The sequence below is a fragment of the Antechinus flavipes genome, chromosome 2 (assembly GCF_016432865.1).
Source record: "Antechinus flavipes isolate AdamAnt ecotype Samford, QLD, Australia chromosome 2, AdamAnt_v2, whole genome shotgun sequence".
In the NCBI taxonomy this organism is placed as follows: domain Eukaryota; kingdom Metazoa; phylum Chordata; class Mammalia; order Dasyuromorphia; family Dasyuridae; genus Antechinus; species Antechinus flavipes.
This window is the reverse complement of record NC_067399.1, coordinates 376,923,498-376,944,272: the sequence shown is the minus strand read 5'-3', so window position 1 is coordinate 376,944,272 and position 20,775 is coordinate 376,923,498. Positions and strand designations below refer to the sequence as shown.

Below are 20,775 nucleotides of genomic sequence, written 5' to 3'. Positions count from 1 at the left end.
ACTTCATGAAGCAACTCATCTGACTATGGGCAGCTCTGCTAGAAAGTTCTTTATGCTGTGAGCCAAAAAACTGCCTTCTGTAAACCAACTTTTCAAGTTTATCTTAGTCTATTCTTTTTTCTAGATATCTAAAGTTAATTATCCTGTCTCTGCCTAAATGTGATTTAAATGATCAAAAACTCCATTCCTTTAAGAAGCTAACAATGTTGGTTTTGGCAAATAATTTATTAAGGAGAGTGATTATAGTCAATATGTAATGGTAGACAAAGCTAGCATGGTGAAGCAGAACTAGATTTGAACTAGATCAAATCTGGCTTCAACCCTCAATTCTGCCATTTAGCTGTATATCCTTGAAGGAGTCACTTCCATTCTCTGGGGATCAGAGAAATGAGATGTTGGACTAGATGACCTTCAAACTCTTGATTTTCTATGGTTTTATGATTTAAGGATAAACAAGATGATACTCATGGATTACAGAGGCTGAAAATGTCATAAAAGCTATTAGCAAAGAAGGATAATAGGCCCTATGGGAGACCAAGTTAAGTTTAGACACTTTCCTGAGGAAGTATAAGCCACTGGAAAATGGAAAAAAGATTAAGAAAAGCAAAGCACAAAGGGCAACTAGATGGTGTCTGGATAAAACACCAACCCTGGAGTCAGGAGGATCTGAGGTCAAAATCCAGCCACAGACACTTGAAACATACTAGCTATGTAACCTTGGGCAAGTCACTTAACCCCAATTGTCCCCCAAACAAAAAAACAAACATACCCCATAAAAACCTTCGCAGATTACTTTTGTTTCCCTTTAGGCTTCTTGAACATTTTTTAGTTTGGTGTCTTTTTTATATATTGATTAGATGGGAACCTTTCTTGTCACCATTTGGACCTGAGAGTTCAACAAATCCTATCCTCTGCAGAGGAGGAAAATGAGACCCAATAACCACCCCTATACTTCACCTCTACCTTCCCCTTACAGTGACATTGCAAACCAAAATTTTTGCTCCTCTTCTTGTTTATCAATCTATTCAATCTTACAGATAGCTGTTTGTTCCTTTGTTTTTTAGTTAAAAAGTTAAAAAGAGAATGGTAGTCAATCTCTTGTCTAAAACATTCCTATGAGTTCTTTATTTACAATTTGTGAACTACAAGGTTCCTTCCAGTACTAAAGTTCTGACTCAATCAACAGACATGTATTGAGCACTTTGATTATGTTGTGTCACCATGGAGATACAAATGCAACTTTGGTTTTCCTCTTCCTTCTGTGACCACCCCTTCTCTGTCCCCTCCCTCTCCCAAAAACTATGTTGTATTTTACATATACCTATATGTACTTTTTCTTCTCTAATAAAATATAAGTCCTTTGAAGATAAGGACTTTTCCAGTACCTGCCATGTATTATTTTAAAATGCTTTCTGTGTAAAGGAATCTCATAATGACTAAATTACACATTCCTACTGACAAAAAAACAAACAAACAAAACTATAGACACTGTGAACAAATTTCTCAGAACTCCTATAAATTAAGGTTCAATAAATTCTGCCATTTTAAAAATGTAGTTGCATTTCATTTACTGAACAGGTTAACTTTTTCAATATGAAAAATTTCAATATGAAAATTAAAAATCCTCCTATGTTGAGTGCTATAGATTTGTCTTAAAGATCTACAAATTTCTAGACTCTTAAGAACTAGACTTAAAGAGGTTCAAACTATTCATTTTACAGATAGGAAATAAGGACAAAATAGGATAAACCTGTGCACCACATGATAAACATTTTAACAGGTCAATTTATCACAGTTTTGTAATTCAACAAGTGGAATACAGTGTGCTAAATGTTTTAGGAAACAAAGTGTCTCAGTCACATTTTGAAATATGTGCTATTCAGCTGAAAGACTTCCAAAATTTGGGGTATTTTTTTTTTAATGAAGGATTTAAGAAAAGGCAAAGATAAAAATTTTCTACTATGAATAAAGGACTTATCTGTGCCAATGTAGAGAAGATCCACATTGATGTAATATAGCCAGAAGCATAAGTAAATTTTTATTCAATGACAGTGGTACTGTTGACAATACTTTGCTGTTTTCTGATGACTCTACCTCACTATGGAGTGCACTTTGCCTTTTAATTTTATAAGCTGAATGTCCTAGGAACTTTATGCCTCAATTTACCGTCATTTCTATCAAGATACTTTTCTGAGAATAGAGTTCAACATTTCTCCTACACATTTCAATTAATCCACATTTATTAAAACCATACTACTACATGTAACACCACATACCAAGATAAGATCTAAATGGATTCATGATTTAAACATAAAGAGTGATATTATAAGCAAATTAGAAGAACATAGGATAGTTTACCTCTCAGATTTGTGGAGAAGGAATTTGTGTCCAAAGAAAAACTGGAACTCATAACTGAACACTTGATAATTTTGATAATATTCAAGTTAAAAACTAATGCAGACAAAATCAGAAGGGAAGAATAAGTTAGGAAATTATTTTTACATTTAAGGGTTCTGATATAGGCCTCATTTCTAAAATATATAATTGACTCAAATTTATAAGAATTCAAGCCATTCTCCAATTGATAAATAGTCAAAGGATATGAATAGACAATTTTCAGAAGAACAAACTAAAACCATTTCTAATCATATGAGAAGGTGCTCTAAGTCACTATAGACCGGAGAAATGCAAATTAGGACAAGTCTGAGATATCACTACACACCTCTCAGATTGACTAAGATGACAGGAAAAGATTATGACAAATGTTGGAGGGGATGCAGGAAAACTGGGACACTGATGCATTGTTGGTGGAACTGTGAATGCATCCAACCATTCTGGAGAGCAATTTGGAACTATGCTCAAAAAGTCATCAAATTGTGCATACTTAGCAGTGTTTCTACTAGACTTATATCCCAAAGAAATCTTAAAGGAGAGAAAGGGACCCACATGAGCAAAAATGTTTGTGGCAGCCCTCTTTGTAGTGGCCAGAAACTGGAAACTGAATGGATGCCCATCAATTGGAGAATGGCTGAGTAAATTATGGTATATGAATGTTATGGAATATTGTTGCTCTATAAGAAATGATCAGCAGGATAATTTCAAAAATGCCTAGAGAGACTTACATGAACTGATGCTAAGTGAAGCGAGCAGAACCAGGAGATCAGTGTACATGCAACATCAATATTATATGATCATCAATTCTGATGAACATGACTTTCTGACAATGAGATGATTGATGCCAGTTCCAATGGTCTTGTGATGGAGAGCCTTCTACACCCAGAGAGAGAACTGTAGGAACTGAATGTGGATCACAACATAACATTCTCACTCTTTTGTTGTTCTCTTGCATTTTGTTCTTACTCATTTGCTTTTTTGATCTTTTTTTTTTTATACAGCAAGAGAATTATATAAAGATGTTTATACATATTGGATTTAACATATATTTTAACATGTTTAACATATATTGGATTGCTTGCCATCTAGGGGAGGCAGTGGGAGGGAGGAGAAAATCTGAAACACAAAGCTATGCAAGGGTCAATGTTGTCAAATTACAAGTGCTTATGTTCTGAAAATAAAAAACTTGATAAACAAACAAAACTTACTACTTAGCAGGCATTATTTTAAGGTTCCAGAGACACAAAGACATAAATGAAAAAATCCCTGACCTCAATAAGTCTACATTCTATGGGTATACACATATAAGTAAATATAAAATATAAAGGATAGGAACTTAAGCCTATGATTTCCTTGTTATATAAGGTACTTCAAGTTGAGGGAAGTACCCTCTACTAATGGAAGTTGCCACCACCTCTGCATCGTACAGTCCTAAGAGTTGTCTAAAGCAGTAATATCAAACAAATAGAAACTGATCCCCATAGCTGCATATTTACTTAGAAAACCACAAATTAACATTATTGTATGTTGACTGTATTTTTAATTGTCTTGTTAAACATTTCCCAGTTAAGTTGAATCTGTTTGAGCCCACATAGGGTGTGGTCCTCTGACACCTCCAGTCTCCCACGTTGGGAAGTTAAGTTATTCAGTGCAGAGGCAGCAAATTAGAGCTACCCCTAGAATTCATGTCCTGACTTCAAGGCCAGATCATCAGTCACTACTGTATGCTAAAGAGAATCGGATAAGTCCTCAATTTTAAGAGGCAGGGCAAAAGAGGGAATGAATTTCAGGCATGGGAGAGCTGCTGTGCAAAAGCAGAGGTGGGTGATGGAATGGAGCATTAGGGAAAAGCAAACATGCCAGTTAGGCCAGAGCAGAGAATGCGTGAGGGAAAAGTAATGAGCAATAAAAGCCTGGAAAAGTAGGCTAGAGAACAAATGTGAATAGTTTTTGAGATGAAACAGAAGATTATATTTTATCCTAGAGACAACAGGGAGTTTCTTGAACAGAGGAATGACATAATTACACCTGTGCATGAAGATGAATTTCAAGTTGTGCTGAGGATGCATAGGGAGACTAAAGATAGACCAATATAGACAGAAAGTGGTAAGGGTCTGAACTAGGGTGTTTGTGATGTGAGTGAAGAGGAAATGAGCACAAAGGATGATGTAGAGGTGAAATTAGCAGAATTTATCAATTGATTGGATATGAAAAGTTAAGGCAACTTTAAAGTTTTGAACAGAAATGATTGGAAGGATGATGATGCCCTCAAAAAGAAACACACTAGCAGGAAGGATGGGCTTTGGTGGAAAGATAGTAAGTTATATTTTAGGTACAGTAAATGTAAGCTATCTATGAATAACTAATTCAAAATACCCTATAAATAATTGGTGATGTGAGACTAAACTTGGCAAAGAGAGCTGAGAGTCAAGAGAGAAAAAAACAGGGTATAAAAATAATTTAATTAATGGAAGCTGATGAATTCATCCAAGAGAGAATATAGAAAAAGCCACAAGGCTTTTAGGTCAAGATATATACCAAATGACTCTAAAAAGGAAACTTGAGAAGGACCCAAACATCATAGGTGACTCAATACATTGAGTCAGAACTTTATTACTTGAATCTTAGAGATCACAAGTTGTAAATTAACAACTCATTGGTATGTATTTAGATAATAGATTACTGATATTTTTTAAACAAAGAACTCCAAACTATCTGTAAAAGTAAATGGATTAATAGATTTGCGACAGAAAATGCCATTCATATTCAGAAAGTACTATGGGGACTGAATGTGGATCAAAATATTTTCAGCTTTTTTTTTTCCCTTTTGATCTGATTTTTCTTACACAGCACAACAAATGTAGAATTGTTTAGAAGAATTGCATATATTTAAACTATATCAGATTGCTTGCTGTCTTGAGGATGGGAGAGAAGGGAGAAAAATTTGAAACACAAGGTTTTGCAAAGGTGAATGTTGAAAACTATCTTTGCAAGTATTTGGGGGAAAAAAAGTGGATGGAGAAACAGAAAGGAAAAAATAGGTAGGAAAACCAAAGAATTTTGAGATTTTGTCATGGAGAGATAGATAAGAGAAATGCACCCAATTCCAAAGGGTGTTCAACAACATAAAAAACAGGTCAAAAACCTTTTTATGCCTCCTTTCATCTTCAAAGCTAACTCTGTCTTCCGAGCCCTCATTAATCCCATATATTCTAGGACATCTTCAGTTTCTCCCTTTACCCAACTTGGCTACAAACATGTTCACTTCCTATACCAAAACTACTGATGAAATGTCCTAATCACTACAGCTAACAATTCTTCAATTCTCTTCCACAGGTAAACTTCTTGGAATATTGTACTCTTAATGTTTCCACATCTTCCACGCAACCCTAGACTAGCCCCTAGATGCCATATCCAATTATGTTTTCAAAATTCTCAATTTCTTTGCTGTATGAAGCATCTGACACAATTGTTAATTCCTCACGATCATCTCCCCCATTTTTCCTCCTTATAGGATTGTACTCTCCTGGTTCATTCCGACACTGTGAATGTTTCTTAAGGATCTTCTTGTATCATCTTAATATAGGTATTTCCTAAAGCTTCCTCTGTGTCTATATTTCTAATCCATTTCCATTACTTCATTTATGACCTCTGCAGATGACTTCCAAATTCATAGTCACAATAACATTCATTAAGCAACTATGATGTATTAGGCTGGGGATAAAAAAAGTAAAAAAAGACAGTCCTTGCTTTCAAGGAGCTCACAATCGAAAGAGGAAGGTAACACTCAAATAACTAAGTTCAAGTAAAATATAGACAAAATGGGAGATAATTAACAAAGGAAATGTATTACCTTTAATATTTATCTCCTATCCAACCTCTTTCAACTGAACTCAATGAAGATTTCCAAAATCTCCTACATTTATCCCACCAAGCATTGCAACCTGTCCAAAATTATACTCTTCTTCCAAAATCTGCTCCTATAATTGTGGCTTCTCTCTTGATGCTAATGGCAGTTATTCTCCTGATCACATATGCAAGAAACTTCAGGCAACTCCGACCCTCTCTTTCCCTAACATCCTGTATCCAATTAGCTGCCAAGTCTTTTATTTTACTATAAATCATCTCTGTGATTTGTTCCTCTTATCTTTTGCACTTTATTGACAGTAGACTAGTCCCTTATTACCTGTACTACTATACTCAGTCTGCAATGGACTAATCTTTTCTAATTGCATTCTTACTTCACAGCTGCCTAATTTTCTTAAAAGCAGTGCCAATTATCACTCCATTCCTCAAAAATTCTTAATATCCCACTTTCCACTCCACTTCTCATCCCCGCACACTTGTCAAATAAAATCCAGTCTCCTTAGCTTAGCATTTAAGACTTTATCATACTCTAATTCACATATACCTTCAAGTCTTTTCTCCTGCTTCATACATTCACTCTTGCCAAACTGTACTCTGACTGTTCCTACATTTCCTGCATCTTTCTATCCTGTTCATACTATTTATTCCCTAAATCTGAAATACTCTACTTGCCCCTTTTTCCCACCTGCCAAAATCCTAGCCAGTTCAAATTCCAATTCCTATCCTACAGTCTGCTATCACAATCTTCAGAACTGGGTGGGATCACCTTTATAGCATGTTAGAAATGCACTGACAAGTATATTTTGAAGATCTTTTGTGATGGGGAGCTCACTATCTTTCTAGATGGCCCGTTTCATTTTTTAGATAATTGTTAAAAGAAAATTTTAATTTTTAAATCAAAACGAAATCTAATTCTTTGCTACTTTCCCATAGCTAAAGCTGTGTGAGGCCAAGCAGAACACTATTTAGTCCCTGCTTTTCATGGCAATCCTTCAAACACTTAAAAAGAATCACTTTATCCCTTCAATTCAACAGGTATCTACACTAAGTGAATGGAATTAGGTTAGGCAGAATATAAAAAGAATAAAATGAAAAAGTGTTTCCCTTCAAGACGCTTTCATTTTACTGGTTTTTACATGTAAACAGAGAAGTACATACAAGGTAATTTGATGGGAGAGCAAACACAATTAAGAGTTCATGCAGGGCCACCCTTAGGGTAAGCATCCAAACTGAGTCTTGAATGAAGCTAGAGAGGAACAAAGGAGAGAATGAAGGCTTAGAGATCAAAGGCTAGAGGAGAGAAGGGAATTTACAAAACAAAACCTGTTATTTCCTTAGCAAAACAGACACATTTTCAAGTTCAAGCCAGGAATTCTCAGTGTCTTCAACTGATCAGAGTCAATCACTAGAACTCACCATTCCTAGTAGCCCTCTGAAGAATATATACAGATTGGGGCAGCTAGGTAGTGAAGTGGACAGAGTACCAGTCCTGAAGTCAGGAGGACCCGAGTTCAAATTTGGCCTTAGACACTTAACACTTCCTAGCCATGTGACCTTGGGCAAGTCATTAACCCCAATTGCCTCAGCCAAAAAAAAAAAAAAAAAATATATATATATATATATATACACACACACACACAGATTGAACCAGATCAAAATGTAACTGGGAAATATTTAGCAAAACAAATACAATAAAGCATGTTAATCTGTAGTTTTTAAAGTCTACACATAGCAGGCAAGGAACTTTTATCTGAGAGTAGTGGTCTCTTGTTTCTATTTGAGATTGACATCACTGCTTAGGATCAATATATTTAATAAAAAGGGGCACACAGGCATATATCCTGAGACAAGAGTATTAGTATTAGTTCTCTTAACTACCATCTCAGATGATTTATTCTACCTTTCATATTCCACTCCCTTCTTTTTCTACATTTAGTTCTGTAATCATGCTTTCAGTGCACTGTCACATCAAGGTTTTTGGTATCTTGCTTTTGCCATGTCAGCTATTTAGACAAACTCTATTAACCACAAATATAATGAGCATGGTATCATCCAAATGGTTAATGAAAATACTGAAGATCAAAGAATAACTATCTAGTTGATATCTACTACAGATACCTCTCCATGTTACTATCAACATATTACTAATTTTGGGTTTAGTCATCTAATGCAGTAAGTTGCCAGCAAAATTTCCAAAGCAGCCAAACTATTTTAAAACTTAACTGGGGAGTATTTAGCAAAAAATAAAAAAGTGAAATTGATATCAATTTGCGGTTTTCTAAGAAAAATACAGGGCTGCAGAGCTTTTTTTGAGTTTGAAACCACTCACTTCAACCCATTTTGAGTCTGTTGCCTAATCCACACCACCCCATTTTGCCTACAATTATACTATGTATACTGACAGATTTCAACAAATTGTAAAATTTAAGTAAATATCAGTGCTTCTGAGAAATACAAGTTCCGGAACAAGTTCTGAGGGAAAAAGGATTATTATTTTTGGAGAGGTTTTTACTTGGGGTTAGGAAATTCTGTGGTAGCCTGTGTGTATTCTTAGACTCTTAATTAGATCAATAATTGTAATAAATCACTTAGCCTCAAAAAAGGGAAACTAACCAGAGGGTAGTTGGAATCCCTGAGAATCCTGAGGTCTCCTTGAACTCTAAATCTATGATTTGGTATATTATTAACCACTTTAGATAAATGTGTTAAATTTACCAACTTTATACAAAATCTTACCTAACATATGCAGGTAGGATAGCACTAAGATGTTAGGTGTGAACTCAAATCTAATCACAGTTGAGATTTACGAGCAAAAACTGTTATCCTGTTTAAGAGGGCACTGAATCTGAATTATCTAGGTTAAAGTTCAGTTCTCACCTTCAGAATTAATCTCTTGCCATGTAAACCAAACCCATCTCAAATTTTTTCTTTTTTGGAAACCCTGGTTAAATCTAAAATGTTATCTACTGTGAGAGATTAATTGCTCTAAATCACTCATTAAAGAGTCAGAATTTAAGAACTAATCAAAAAGTAGAATATCAAACATTTAAAATGTTTTCAAGAAATATTTATTAATTATATTGCTACAATTTGTTAAAACTTCAAACAAATCAGATAATCCATGGATTTAGGGAATGGCAAAAACAAATTGTGAAATATAATGGAACTTTTTTGGTAATAAAACAGTGAACATGAATATAGACATAGAAAAATACATAAGAACTGATATAAACTGAAGCAGAACAAGAAAAATAATATGAGCAATTACTACAACAATGTAAGTTGAAATAATAAAACAACTGAAGGCAGTGAAATTATAATGAACGATCTGGGCCCCAAAGCATTAACTAATGACCAAAAAATTAATTTATTATTTACTATTGCCAAGTACTGTAAATACTGGGAAAACAAAAAGAAAACCAAATCACTTCTATCTCAACATCAAAATCTAATTAGGAGAATGGAGGGTAGGGATAACAAATACATAAGGTCAGCTGCAGAGGCAGATACCAGGCTTTAACTCCAGGAAATGCATCGTCAGATGACAGTACCCAAATCCACAGGTCTCAAGAGCATTAAAGGATTGATTGATAGCTGAGACTGTGTTGTATCCTAGTAAAATGTAAATTCAAAGAGGAGGGTGTGTCTTACTTTCCCTTATGGACCTGCAGTACTTCGCACAATATTAATCAGATATGCTTAACATTTTAGTAAAGAGAAGTTCTAAACTAGGTTACCCTTTCTCCAAATCCTGTTGTTTTTTCTTGCACTAGAAGGTCAATTTACACAATCTTCAATCTGGTCTTCTTTTAAAAAATGATCTTAATATTAACTAAGCGGAAAGGTCCTTTTATGGTTATATTTTGTTACACTAAGTCAAATGCTTTTTTGTCACCAACAAATAAAAATATCAGAGCCTTTTCTGAGTCTTTCTGTAGGTTAAACTACTATAAAAATACAAATCTACATCCCAGAAAATTTTTAGTGATATAACTTAGTAACAAAGGATACATTAAATAATTTCCATACAAATTATATCTCTTAAAGCAATTCATCACTGTAAAATAAAAGACAGAAAATATATGCTGCAAAAGATCAGTAGACAGTTCAGTTCATACATACATTTAAGTGACTAATGTGAGCAAAGTATTAAACCAGTCAGTGTGGAAGTTCCAAAATTTAGACAAGACATAGTCCCTGCCCTCATGGAGCTTACATTCTTAGTAAGTCATATAATATGACATGGTCTACTACACTCAAAACACTCCGGAGGGGGCAGGGAAGTAACACAATTTAGATAAGATACTGTCTGTCACCCAAGAATTTACTATTAGAAAAACAAAATTGTGACACAGATACAGTAGAGTTACAAAATAGTGTTACATTGTTTGAAAGTAAATTTGTTACCAAACCATCAGAATGTAGGAAGTGCTATTTAAGCAGTTTCAAAAGGAAGGAAGAGCATTCCAGGTATAAATAGTGTATGTTTGGGATGTCACATCTTGACTCATGTCAAATGTGTCTATTTCAAGTGTGCAAAGGAAAGAAATGAGAAACCTGAATATTAGGACATATAACTGCATAGTGGCTTGAACACCACTTCAAAATTTAAAAAACTTCACTAGTTGGAAATGGGAATCCAGTGAGATTTTTAAGAAAAGTAGTCATAACTAAAACTGCCCACCAGATTACTTGAAAATGGTGTAAAGGATGGGCTAGAAGAAGGGAAGAGAAAATGAAGAAACATACAAAAGTTATTTCAAAATGCTAGACAAGTTGTACTATTGTGGGAGAAGGGGAAATTCAAGGAGGGAGAGAAATGAGAGCTGTTGTAGATAGAAATGGAATCAATAGGATCCGGCGACTATTTGAATGAAAGTGAAGGACCAAGTTATAAACACTCTGGACAGAATGAATGGTGATGCCATTGACAGAAATAGTTCAATTTGAAGGAAGTGTAGATATAAGACCAGAAAAACAAAAATTAAGTTTAGCTTTGGATATGACTAAACTGAGGTGCCAAAAGGACATTCAGGTGAAGAAAGAGGTCTCGTAGGCAGCTGAAGGTGACTGGAACTCTGAACTGGAGATATGCTTTGAAAGGCATCTGCATGGTAGTTGAAGCCCTGGGAGTAAATGAACTTGTCAAAGGAAAGTAAGAAAAAGACATCAGATCAATTATCTTAGCCTATAGAAGTAGTACACATTCATATCCTCCTTGACTAACTTTACAACTTACCTTTTTCTTCTATGTAAGACTCCCTTTGTAATACAGAATATGAAAATACTTTCCACAAGACCCACAAGTCAAGATTATTTCATGACATGTCTATTAACTGTGACAAGGTGATGACAGTGATCATCAAACAATTTTTTCCCTTGTCTCAGACTGATCATTATTTAGATAGGTACCGTCAGTATTATTCCCATTTATTCAGAATAGGGAATAGTGAAATAATTTAAGGCCACAAAGCCAAGAACAAGTATGGATATGGGCTTGAGATGCATTTTCAGCCAACATTTTGCATCAACAATTTGAGTATGTCCATACCAGGTATTGGTATCATACCAGATACAGATATTAGTATCAGATGAGGTAAATATTTTCAAAGAAAATTTTATCTCCCCCCGCCTCCTCAATTACAGCTATGTACTGAGAAAAAAATTTAAACTTTACGGAGTTTAATGCTCCCATTTTATAGATGAGGAAATTGAGGCCAAGAAAGAATGCCTTTGTCAGAGTAACAGACCCATAATTTGAACCCAAGTGACTATAGTAGAAGAATGGCTCAAAATTTTAGGGAGGGGAGAGGGAGATTTGCATTTGGAAAAATCACTCAGAATTTTCATTTAGTGATGGACAGAAACAGCTACACCCAAAGAAGGAATACTGGGAAATGAATGTGAACTATTTGATTTTTGATTTTCTTCCCGAGTTATTTTTACCTTCTGAATCCAATTCTCCCTGTGCAGCGGGAGAACTGTTCGGTTATGCAAATATGTATTGTGTCTAGGATATACTGCAACATATTTAACATATATAGGACTGCTTGCCATCTTGGGGGGGGGGAAGGGAGGGAGGGGAAAAAACGAAACATAAGTGATTGCAAGGGATAGATAATGCTGTGTAAAAATTATCCTGGCATGGATTCTGTCAATACAAAGTTATTATTTAAAAAAAAAAAAAAAAAAAGAATTTTCATTTAGCCACTTGTAAATTTTATCTGTGAAATATTTAAGCAAAATTTACAAATTATAGTATAGCTGATTTCATTCACAATTTGAGCTTGACAAATTGAGTGGGTACAGAATACAGAAGGGAATTTGTTAAAATTTAAATAAAGGATTCAACTTTGAAAACTCAAGTTTAATTAACAGTACTTTTCTTTCTCATCTTTTAAAATCTCCCACAAGATCTAAACATAGGCTGTATTTGAATGTATTAAGAATATCTTAATTTAAAATTTTAATGTGAATCCCTGGCCTTAGCTCCTTTGAAATCAAGAATTCTAAAACTTTAAGTTTCTACTTAAGAATAGGATCTGAATAAAAGTAATCACTGTACAAAAGTACATACTGCTTTTTCAGTTAAGGATAAGAATGTGTATGAGTTAGAAAAGATTCCCCAAACTCCAAAAAAACCTGCATACTTTTAAAAAAAATAGATTTAGAGTGGTTGTATTACCTTTGATTTCTACATGTCTTCTGTTTACAATGAAGTTGATTAACCAGATAAGCACAAACCACACAAGTGAGCTACCCACCAAACTAGATTGCTGCAGAAGAGAAATTCAGGATAAATCAAATGTAATTTCTTTCATTGTGTCTGGAAAAGAAAGCTGATATCCTTGTGACCTTTAATTCCTACTACCACAAACATATGGCATTAATGCTGCTGAATTAATGTTTAAAGGGGGTCATTAACTGTACTTTATTGGCTATAACACAAAAAGAGTAAGGAACAATTGAGATAGCAAATTTAATTTTTAGCTACCGGTCTAAGAATATATTTGGAAAATGTATAAAACTGAATTAGGGATAAACATACATATAACACATAGGCCAATTATTATGATGTTGCTGACTTTTCATTTTTCAAAAAAGATAACTACTCATTGCTATACCAGGAATTATATTCTTCATCATAATTAAAAAACAAGAATCCCTGATCAAAGAAGTTTACATTTTAAAGAATTCCAGTAACATGAAAGTGAGTGTGGGTAGGAAGACTTTTCATTGTCTCTAAAACATTAATTCTTAATTAAGGCAACAATTCAAGAAATCCAGTGGAATAGTCGAAATTTAATTTACCTTGTCTTTAGATGATGGGGAAAGGGTTGATCTATACCACTACCACCTTGTCCTCTTAAAATTTCCAGATTTTTTTTTTAGTACAAACTTAGAAACTGCTGCTGTTGCAACCTATTGTAACTCACATCTCTATTCTGAGAAGTATGGCGTAAAAAAGGACAAACTGAAGTACTCAAATGAAAAATGCAATGGGATATTTCTTAGTGAAGTACATTTTATGTGAACGGCAAGGTCAGAGGAGCAATAAGCCTCATAGTTCAATAAGCCTCATAACATTAACCGAAAATGAGTACTGTTTCAATGAAAAGATAAAAATAAATTATCTATTTCTAAACTAGTATGTAGTTGACATTTTAGGACTTACTGAGGGAAGAGGCACTTTCTCTATGCTGTACAGAACAGTGATCTCAAAAAATCCTGGAAAAAAGTCATTGTTGGTGTCAAATGACAAGCTATAAAGTTTCCCATTATTTATAGCCATACAGGTTAAGACAGTGAACTTTTCTTGTTGAACTCTGTCCATAGCTCACTTCTGGACAAGGCACCTAGATAGCAAAGCCAAAAAAATGCTGAACTTGGGAGACAGGAAGAATTGAGTTTAAGTTTTGTTTCAAATGTTTGCTGTGGGATCCTGGACATGTCATTTATGCTTAATCAGTCTCTTCAGTTTCCCTTCTATAAAATGAGTTACTAACACCTCACAGTGTTATGAGAAGCAATTGAATAACATTTTTTTGAAAACATCTTACAATGCTAAGTAAATGCTAGTTTTATTCAGTTATGAAAATTATCTTTCTTCCACATAGCTAATTAATTACCATTAAGCTCAAAGACATCGATTAACACTGCTTCCATATTTATGAAGAATAATTTTGTCTTAGATGATGGCTTGTTATACTTGGCAGAAAAAATAAATGTTTATCTTCTTAATATTGCAGTGTTAATCATAAATTTTACACTTTCAGACGACTTTTTCCCAAGGCACCTAAATGCATGCCTGGTCTTTTCAAATTGGGTTCAACGGCCTTTAATCATAAAAATAATCAATGCTGCTGCATCAGGATCACTTTATTATTCTTTTATTCAACCACCTGTACTTGTACCAGAAAGCTGCTTTGAACTCAACTTCAAACTATATTTTCTCAGACTTTTAAAAAAATTGTGACAGATATAAAGATTTACATATACACTTGTGAATCCTGAAGGATCTTTCTGGTCTTATAGAACTAACTTAAGTGATCCCAAAGACCTTATATAACAATAGACTTTTGAATTCCTATATTTTCCTCCAAAAAGTGGCAGCTATCTTACCTTTTTCACTGTTAATATTGTGAACGTGAGCAAAAATATTAATGATAGAATCCTAACACATAAGAATGATTAAAACATTTGGTTAAGGCACTTTAAAACAACACAAGACACACACAAAACATCTACTTTAACAGTAAAATGTACTATGGCCAATAAGTTTCAGTGAATGTATATAGTATGTGAATATTTTAAATATACTTCTCTAAAGTTGTTACCTGCCATGTCATTTGCCATTTTGGCTATTCTATCTTTCTGCTACATTTACTAGTTGAATTTATAGTTACTGCCTAGGAAAACACTTTTTTAATTAATGATTTTTAAATTAGAAAATGTTTAAACTAAAAAAAAAAAAAATCGATTAGCACATCAATGACCTAATTTAAAATCAGAATTCTAAATTATTCACTCAAGTCATACAAAGTTAATGTTTACTTTGCAGACCACATACATTTATTTCATACAATAAGGATTTCCAAGATCTAGTAAGTTTATGATATGCATTGTTTGCAAGAAATGGACCAAACTCAACCATGTATTTTTCATGCCTAAAAAGTTCCAGGTAAGATAAGATGGCACAATGGACAAGAGCATTACACTGGGGAGTCAGGAATACCAGTTACTGGTTGTGTGATACCGGGGCAGTTCACTTAACCAGACTATGCTTATTTTCTAAAAACAAAAAACCTCTTTTTTTTTTTTTAAAAAGATAATACATATTAAATTATTTAGAAACCTTTTAAGTGTTTTTATAAATTTAACCATTAAGTGGCAAGCCAAGCTTTTCACTGATTTCACTAAAAATTAAGGTTCATAATGCAATAATGTTGATTTCAGTCTTCACTACTATATTTACTTGAATGAGAAATAGACCGGTTTCATATCCAGTTCCAATCTTTGATGATTTAAATATCATTACAGCATTGATACTCTTAAGGACCTTTCTACATTCCAAATGAAATTTCAGCAGTCAAGATAATCCAAGAAACCAAAACCAGAGAATTAGATTTAAAGCTACAAGGAATTTTAGGAATGCCATCCAACCCAATCCTTTCTTTTAAAAATGAGAATCAGAGGCACAGAAAAGCTGAGGGGGGATTTTAGATAAGGGGGATGAGATAAGTAGTAAATGACAGAGCCAAGAGTCAAATCCAGTTCTTTATTCCAAATCCGTTGCTCTGTCTACAATAGCTCATTATAACCTATAAACTTTATTCTAGAAGAGGGGGATGTCTCTTGTTGCTGTAGGCCTGTCTGACTTTTTTTTTTTTTTACTGTGAGGCTTTTTAGAACCAATCAAATAGCAGTCAATTTTCAATTATTTTAAACTGTTCTTGGAGAATGTCTCTTCTGACATTCAAGTCCTCTTCCTTTCTAAAAGCCCTCTGAAAAAAACAAGACCACCATTAGGCAAATTCTTTCCTTCAGATGTCTTGAACCACTCTAGAATTCTCTCATTTGTTAAATTTGTATCAGTTGTTTATGCTCATATTAGATATTATCCATCCATGTCATTGCTCACGATTGTGACTGCAAAAAATAGGCACTTTACCTAACTCTTTGGGCCTCATTTTCCTCATCTAAAAATTGAGGAAGTTGAATTAAACCAATCTCTAAATTTCCTATTCCCTTTAATTTCTCTGTGATTACTACCCTTATTATTTTTGTTCTCTCCTTTCAATTCATGCAATGAGCAACTACTGCATTCCCCCTTAGCAAAAGGCTGCTTGAACTGGGGTCACAAAACAATAAAACAACATATGTGGTGCCAATCTTTTGGTGAACAGGCCTCTTCAAACTTGGGCTAATGCTTGAACTTTCCAAATGGCCCAAGCTATAATGGAAATATTAAGGCAGTTTTCAAAAACCCATTATCCTGCTTTACATATAGTTGCAAAAAAAGGACATTTTAGTGGAAGATGTTTATAGTTGGGAACAAAAATAAAAGTAGAATGAAGAGAACTAGTTGATCAGTTTAATTCTCAATTTACAGGTTTTAGATTTGCAAACGATGTTTATGTATTATATAACATAAACTATTTTATAGATATGGAATCTGGTACAGATCGGTTAATACGCTAGCCCAAGGTCACATATTATTAAAGAGGGAAAGTCTGAATTCGAACCTAGGATCTGATTCCAAATCCAGTATTCTTTAATCTTCCATAACTGTTAAAATAGAGTTCCTGATTTTAAAAATCTCTTAACCATACATTCGTGTCCCATTATCACAAAAATATTTGCAAGTCACTGGAGAGGGGAATGAAAGTCTACAGCTACCAAGCTTTTACAGAATGTAGTCTAAAATGTTTACGACAGTTTTTTAAGTGGCTTTCTTCTCACTCCGCCCTCCTCCCACCATGATTCAGCTGCTCTCAGCTCACTGCGGAAGCCTAAGGCACCTACGAAGGATGTGAGGCTTTGTGAGCAGCCATAACCTGTATGGGTCCATCATCGCTGTTTCAGATTAAATCCTTATGTGGATTCCCTGCTGATGGGAGCTGGGCAAGAATCAATTCAAAAGCTCAGCAATGAACTCTGCTGAGCCAACAAGCCGTCCTATGGCGAAGACAAACTTTTCCATAGCTTTCCTTCCCCACTCTCCCTACCTCCTGTAAACCCCCCTCCTCCCCCCAAAAAAGAGGCATCGATACCAGGGTGGGCGCTCCAGCCAGATCGAGCTCCCTTACGGCATATCCCTGACGAATTCACGCTCTCATTTCACGGTGTCAGGTCCTCCAGCCACGAAGCTACCTACTCACCCCCTTCCATCTTCCCCGGGCCTTCCCGCTTCCCGCAGTAGACTGAGCTCCTGCCCTGAGAGCTCCATACCAAACCTTGCCCAGGCCCACTTCTCCGCATCAAAGGCAGCAGAAGAAGGAGTGGAGATGCGCGGCGAACGGCGTTTCCATGGCTGATGGCTGGGGAGAGAACGGGAATGCGGAAAGGTAAGCCGCTCAGCCCGCGGTGCAACAACGCCCCGGTAACCGAGCGCAGCCTGGGAATCCGAGGCTGCACATACACCGGCAGTTCCAACCGTTGCGGGGCGGGGGGAGAAGAGGGAGGAGACAGTGCGACGAAACGGAGGCGGCGACGTCAACGTGATGACGTCGCGCGCAGACGGGAGGCGGGGCGATCTCGTTTACCTCCCCCAATCCGAGCGGAGTTGGGAGGTGTGGGCGGGGTCTAAATCACGACAGCCTGTCACAGCAAACGGCGAGGTCGGTTGGGGGGGAGGGAGGAGCCAGCGAGAGTGAGTGAGAGACGCGCAGAGGGAGGGAGAGGAAAGAGCGGAAGTCTCGCGAGGCGATACCGGAGCGAGTGTGGCGGCGGCGAGATTTGCAGTCGGGCTGAGGAGTTGGTATTTGTGTTGAAGGAGGAGGCGGAGGAGGAGAGGAGGAAGAGGGGGGGAAAGCCCGGAGACCCGGCCCGAAGGGTGGGGTGGGAGGGGAGGGGGGGGCAGCAGCCTCTCCAGCCCGGACTGAGAAGCCTGAGCGAGCGCGGAGAGAGAAGGGGGACAGAGCACCGACAGCCCGCCCGCCTGCTTGCCCGCCCCCTCCCCCTTACCCTCCCTCCCCCTTCCCCAGATTCCCCCCCTCCCCTCTCTCGCTCGCTCCCTTCCCTTCCCCACGACCGGCCGCCTTGCCCGCCCGCAGCGGAGGAGGACGCGGACGAGGAGGTGGAGAACAGCGGCAGCGGCCGGGGCAGGCAGCGGCGGGAGAGGCTTCAGCCATGGCCTCGGGCGACACCCTGTACATCGCCACGGACGGCTCGGAGATGCCGGCCGAAATCGTGGAGCTGCACGAGATCGAGGTGGAGACCATTCCCGTGGAGACCATCGAGACCACCGTGGTGGGCGAGGAGGAAGACGATGAGGAGGATGACGAGGACGGCGCGGGAGGCGGCGGCGGGGGGGGCGGCGGCCACAGCGGCCACCACCATCACCACCACCACCACCACCACCACCACCACCCGCCCATGATCGCCCTGCAGCCGCTTGTTACTGATGACCCCAGCCAGGTCCACCACCACCAGGAGGTGATCCTGGTGCAGACCCGCGAGGAGGTGGTGGGCGGCGACGACTCGGACGGCCTGCGGGCCGAGGACGGCTTCGAGGACCAGATCCTCATTCCCGTGCCCGCGCCGGCCGGCGGCGAGGAGGACTACATCGAGCAGACGCTGGTTACGGCCGCCGCGGCCGGCAAGAGCGGCGGCGGCTCGTCGTCGTCGGGCGGCGGCCGGATGAAGAAGGGCGGTGGCGGGGGCAAGAAGAGCGGCAAGAAGAGTTACCTGAGCGGCAGCGGCGGAGGGGCAGGCGGTGGTGGCGGAGGCGGCGGGGCCGAGCCGAGCGGCAGGAAGTGGGAGCAGAAGCAGGTGCAGATCAAGACCCTGGAGGGGGAGTTCTCCGTCACCATGTGGGCCTCAGGTGAGCGGCGCCAGGCCGAGGAAGGCGAGGGGAGACGGGACGCGGCCAGGGCGACACGTCCCCGGCTCCCCCGGCCCCGGGGATGTTTTTGTTTTGAAGGGAAGCCATGTTTTATGTGTGTGATGGGCGCCGCCATCTTCTTCGCCAGGGCAAGTATGGCGGCCCCAAAAGATGGCGGGGCCTGTGCGGCGGCGGGGGCGGCGGGGCTGCTGGGACCCGTCCGGGGGGAAAGGAAGATGGCGGCGCTGGCGGTGTGGAGGGGACGTGGGGGAGGGGTGGTGTTAAGGGGGGGCGGGAGGCGCGCCGGCTACACAACTAGGCCGCAATGGCGTAGTTTCTCCGAGAGGGGGAAGCGGCCTCGGAGGAGAGGGGGAGGGGGACAGGACGGGAGGAGTGGAGGCGGGGGGGGTGGGGCCAGGCTCTGGTGAGGGGGGTGGGGCGGGGGTGTCTCGCAGCCTCTGCCTCCACGCTACCGCCTGCTCCATTCTCCACGCGCCCCCACCTTCGCTCCACCCCCTCCCCCTCTCCTGCCCGTCCTCCCTCCGCTCCTCCCGCCACGCGCCCTCCCAGTCCGGCTGCTCCAACCCCTTCCCTCCCTGCGTCCCTGCTGCGTCGGGCGGGGGTGGGGGTGGAGCGGGCCTCCCCGGGTCACCGTTACCCCGGAGGGGGGGGTGTGTGTGGAACCGCTGCATTGTTCTAGCCGCAGCTCGAGGCTCCGCTTTCTCCTCCTCCCCTCCCGCCCTTCTCCTGCGGGGGTGGGGGAATGGAGTGGAGTGCTGTCTTCCCGGCCTTTTACCCCAGCGGACCTCGCTTCAACCCCGGGGGCGACCCCGTGGAGGACGGGGGTGGGGGATCTTCCTGACCCGGCGCTTTTCCTCGGTCCGTTTAGGAGTGGGAATTGGAGGAGGAAGTGCTGGAGGGCAGGAGGATTCTTCGGCTGGTAAAGACTTAGTACTTGCTGAGGAAGGCCCCGATCGAGTTTAGGTTTTCTTAATGAACAGATTACAGCGTTCACGCCCTGAGTCTGTCTCCCAATCCCACCTCGGGTTTGGGGGCAAAACACTGTTTTCTTCCCGTTTCGCCCCCTTTTTTCCAAAGAAGGCCTTTTTCAAAAAAGGCGAGGGAAGTTTTGTTTCTTTTTACTTTGTCTTAAGTTTCTCTCAACTAATTCTAGGCTGAACTATTTAATGAAAATTGTGCTTTTAAATCATTTTTGCAGCATTTTATATTTTCAGCCTTTTTTCACTATTAATGTTTTCATTTTTTGTAGTAGAAATACAAACTGAGAAACTGATTTTGACTTGAAATTAGGTTTAGTAATGGAAACTAATAAAATATTAACAAAACTTTTCTCATTAATTGCATAAGCAAATATTTTAATTTTTTTAATTCAATATAGCTTTAGTTTTAACTATGGGTTTTGATTTCTATCTGAAGAAATTGTAATTTCAAAAAAAATTCACTTAATG

At 38.7% G+C, this 20,775-nt stretch overlaps 2 protein-coding genes across 7 annotated transcripts in view; one reads left to right on the top strand and one right to left on the bottom strand.

The window, feature by feature from the left end:
- The window catches only part of DEGS2 (delta 4-desaturase, sphingolipid 2), a 141,976-nt gene extending 122,708 nt beyond the window's left edge, over positions 1-19,268 (bottom strand). The window contains exon 1 of one of the 5 annotated variants that reach the window (XM_051978383.1): positions 19,171-19,268. Coding sequence is in view for 1 of the 5 variants with exons in the window: in XM_051978378.1 (XP_051834338.1) it covers positions 17,643-17,742 (100 nt within the window). In the remaining 4 variants the exon portion in view is untranslated. Of the gene's footprint in view, positions 1-17,642; positions 17,815-19,170 lie in introns of those variants that run through there. The other 4 variants (XM_051978380.1, XM_051978381.1, XM_051978378.1 and 1 more) reach the window with 4 other exon arrangements.
- YY1 (YY1 transcription factor) overlaps positions 18,329-20,775 on the top strand; it is a 43,315-nt gene continuing 40,868 nt past the window's right edge. Inside the window, exon 1 of one of the 2 annotated variants that reach the window (XM_051978376.1) lies at positions 18,329-19,306. In XM_051978376.1, coding sequence (XP_051834336.1) covers positions 18,613-19,306 — 694 coding nt within the window. In that variant the 5' untranslated portion in view covers positions 18,329-18,612. The remainder of the gene's footprint in view (positions 19,307-20,775) is intronic. The other variant, XM_051978377.1, reaches the window with a different exon arrangement.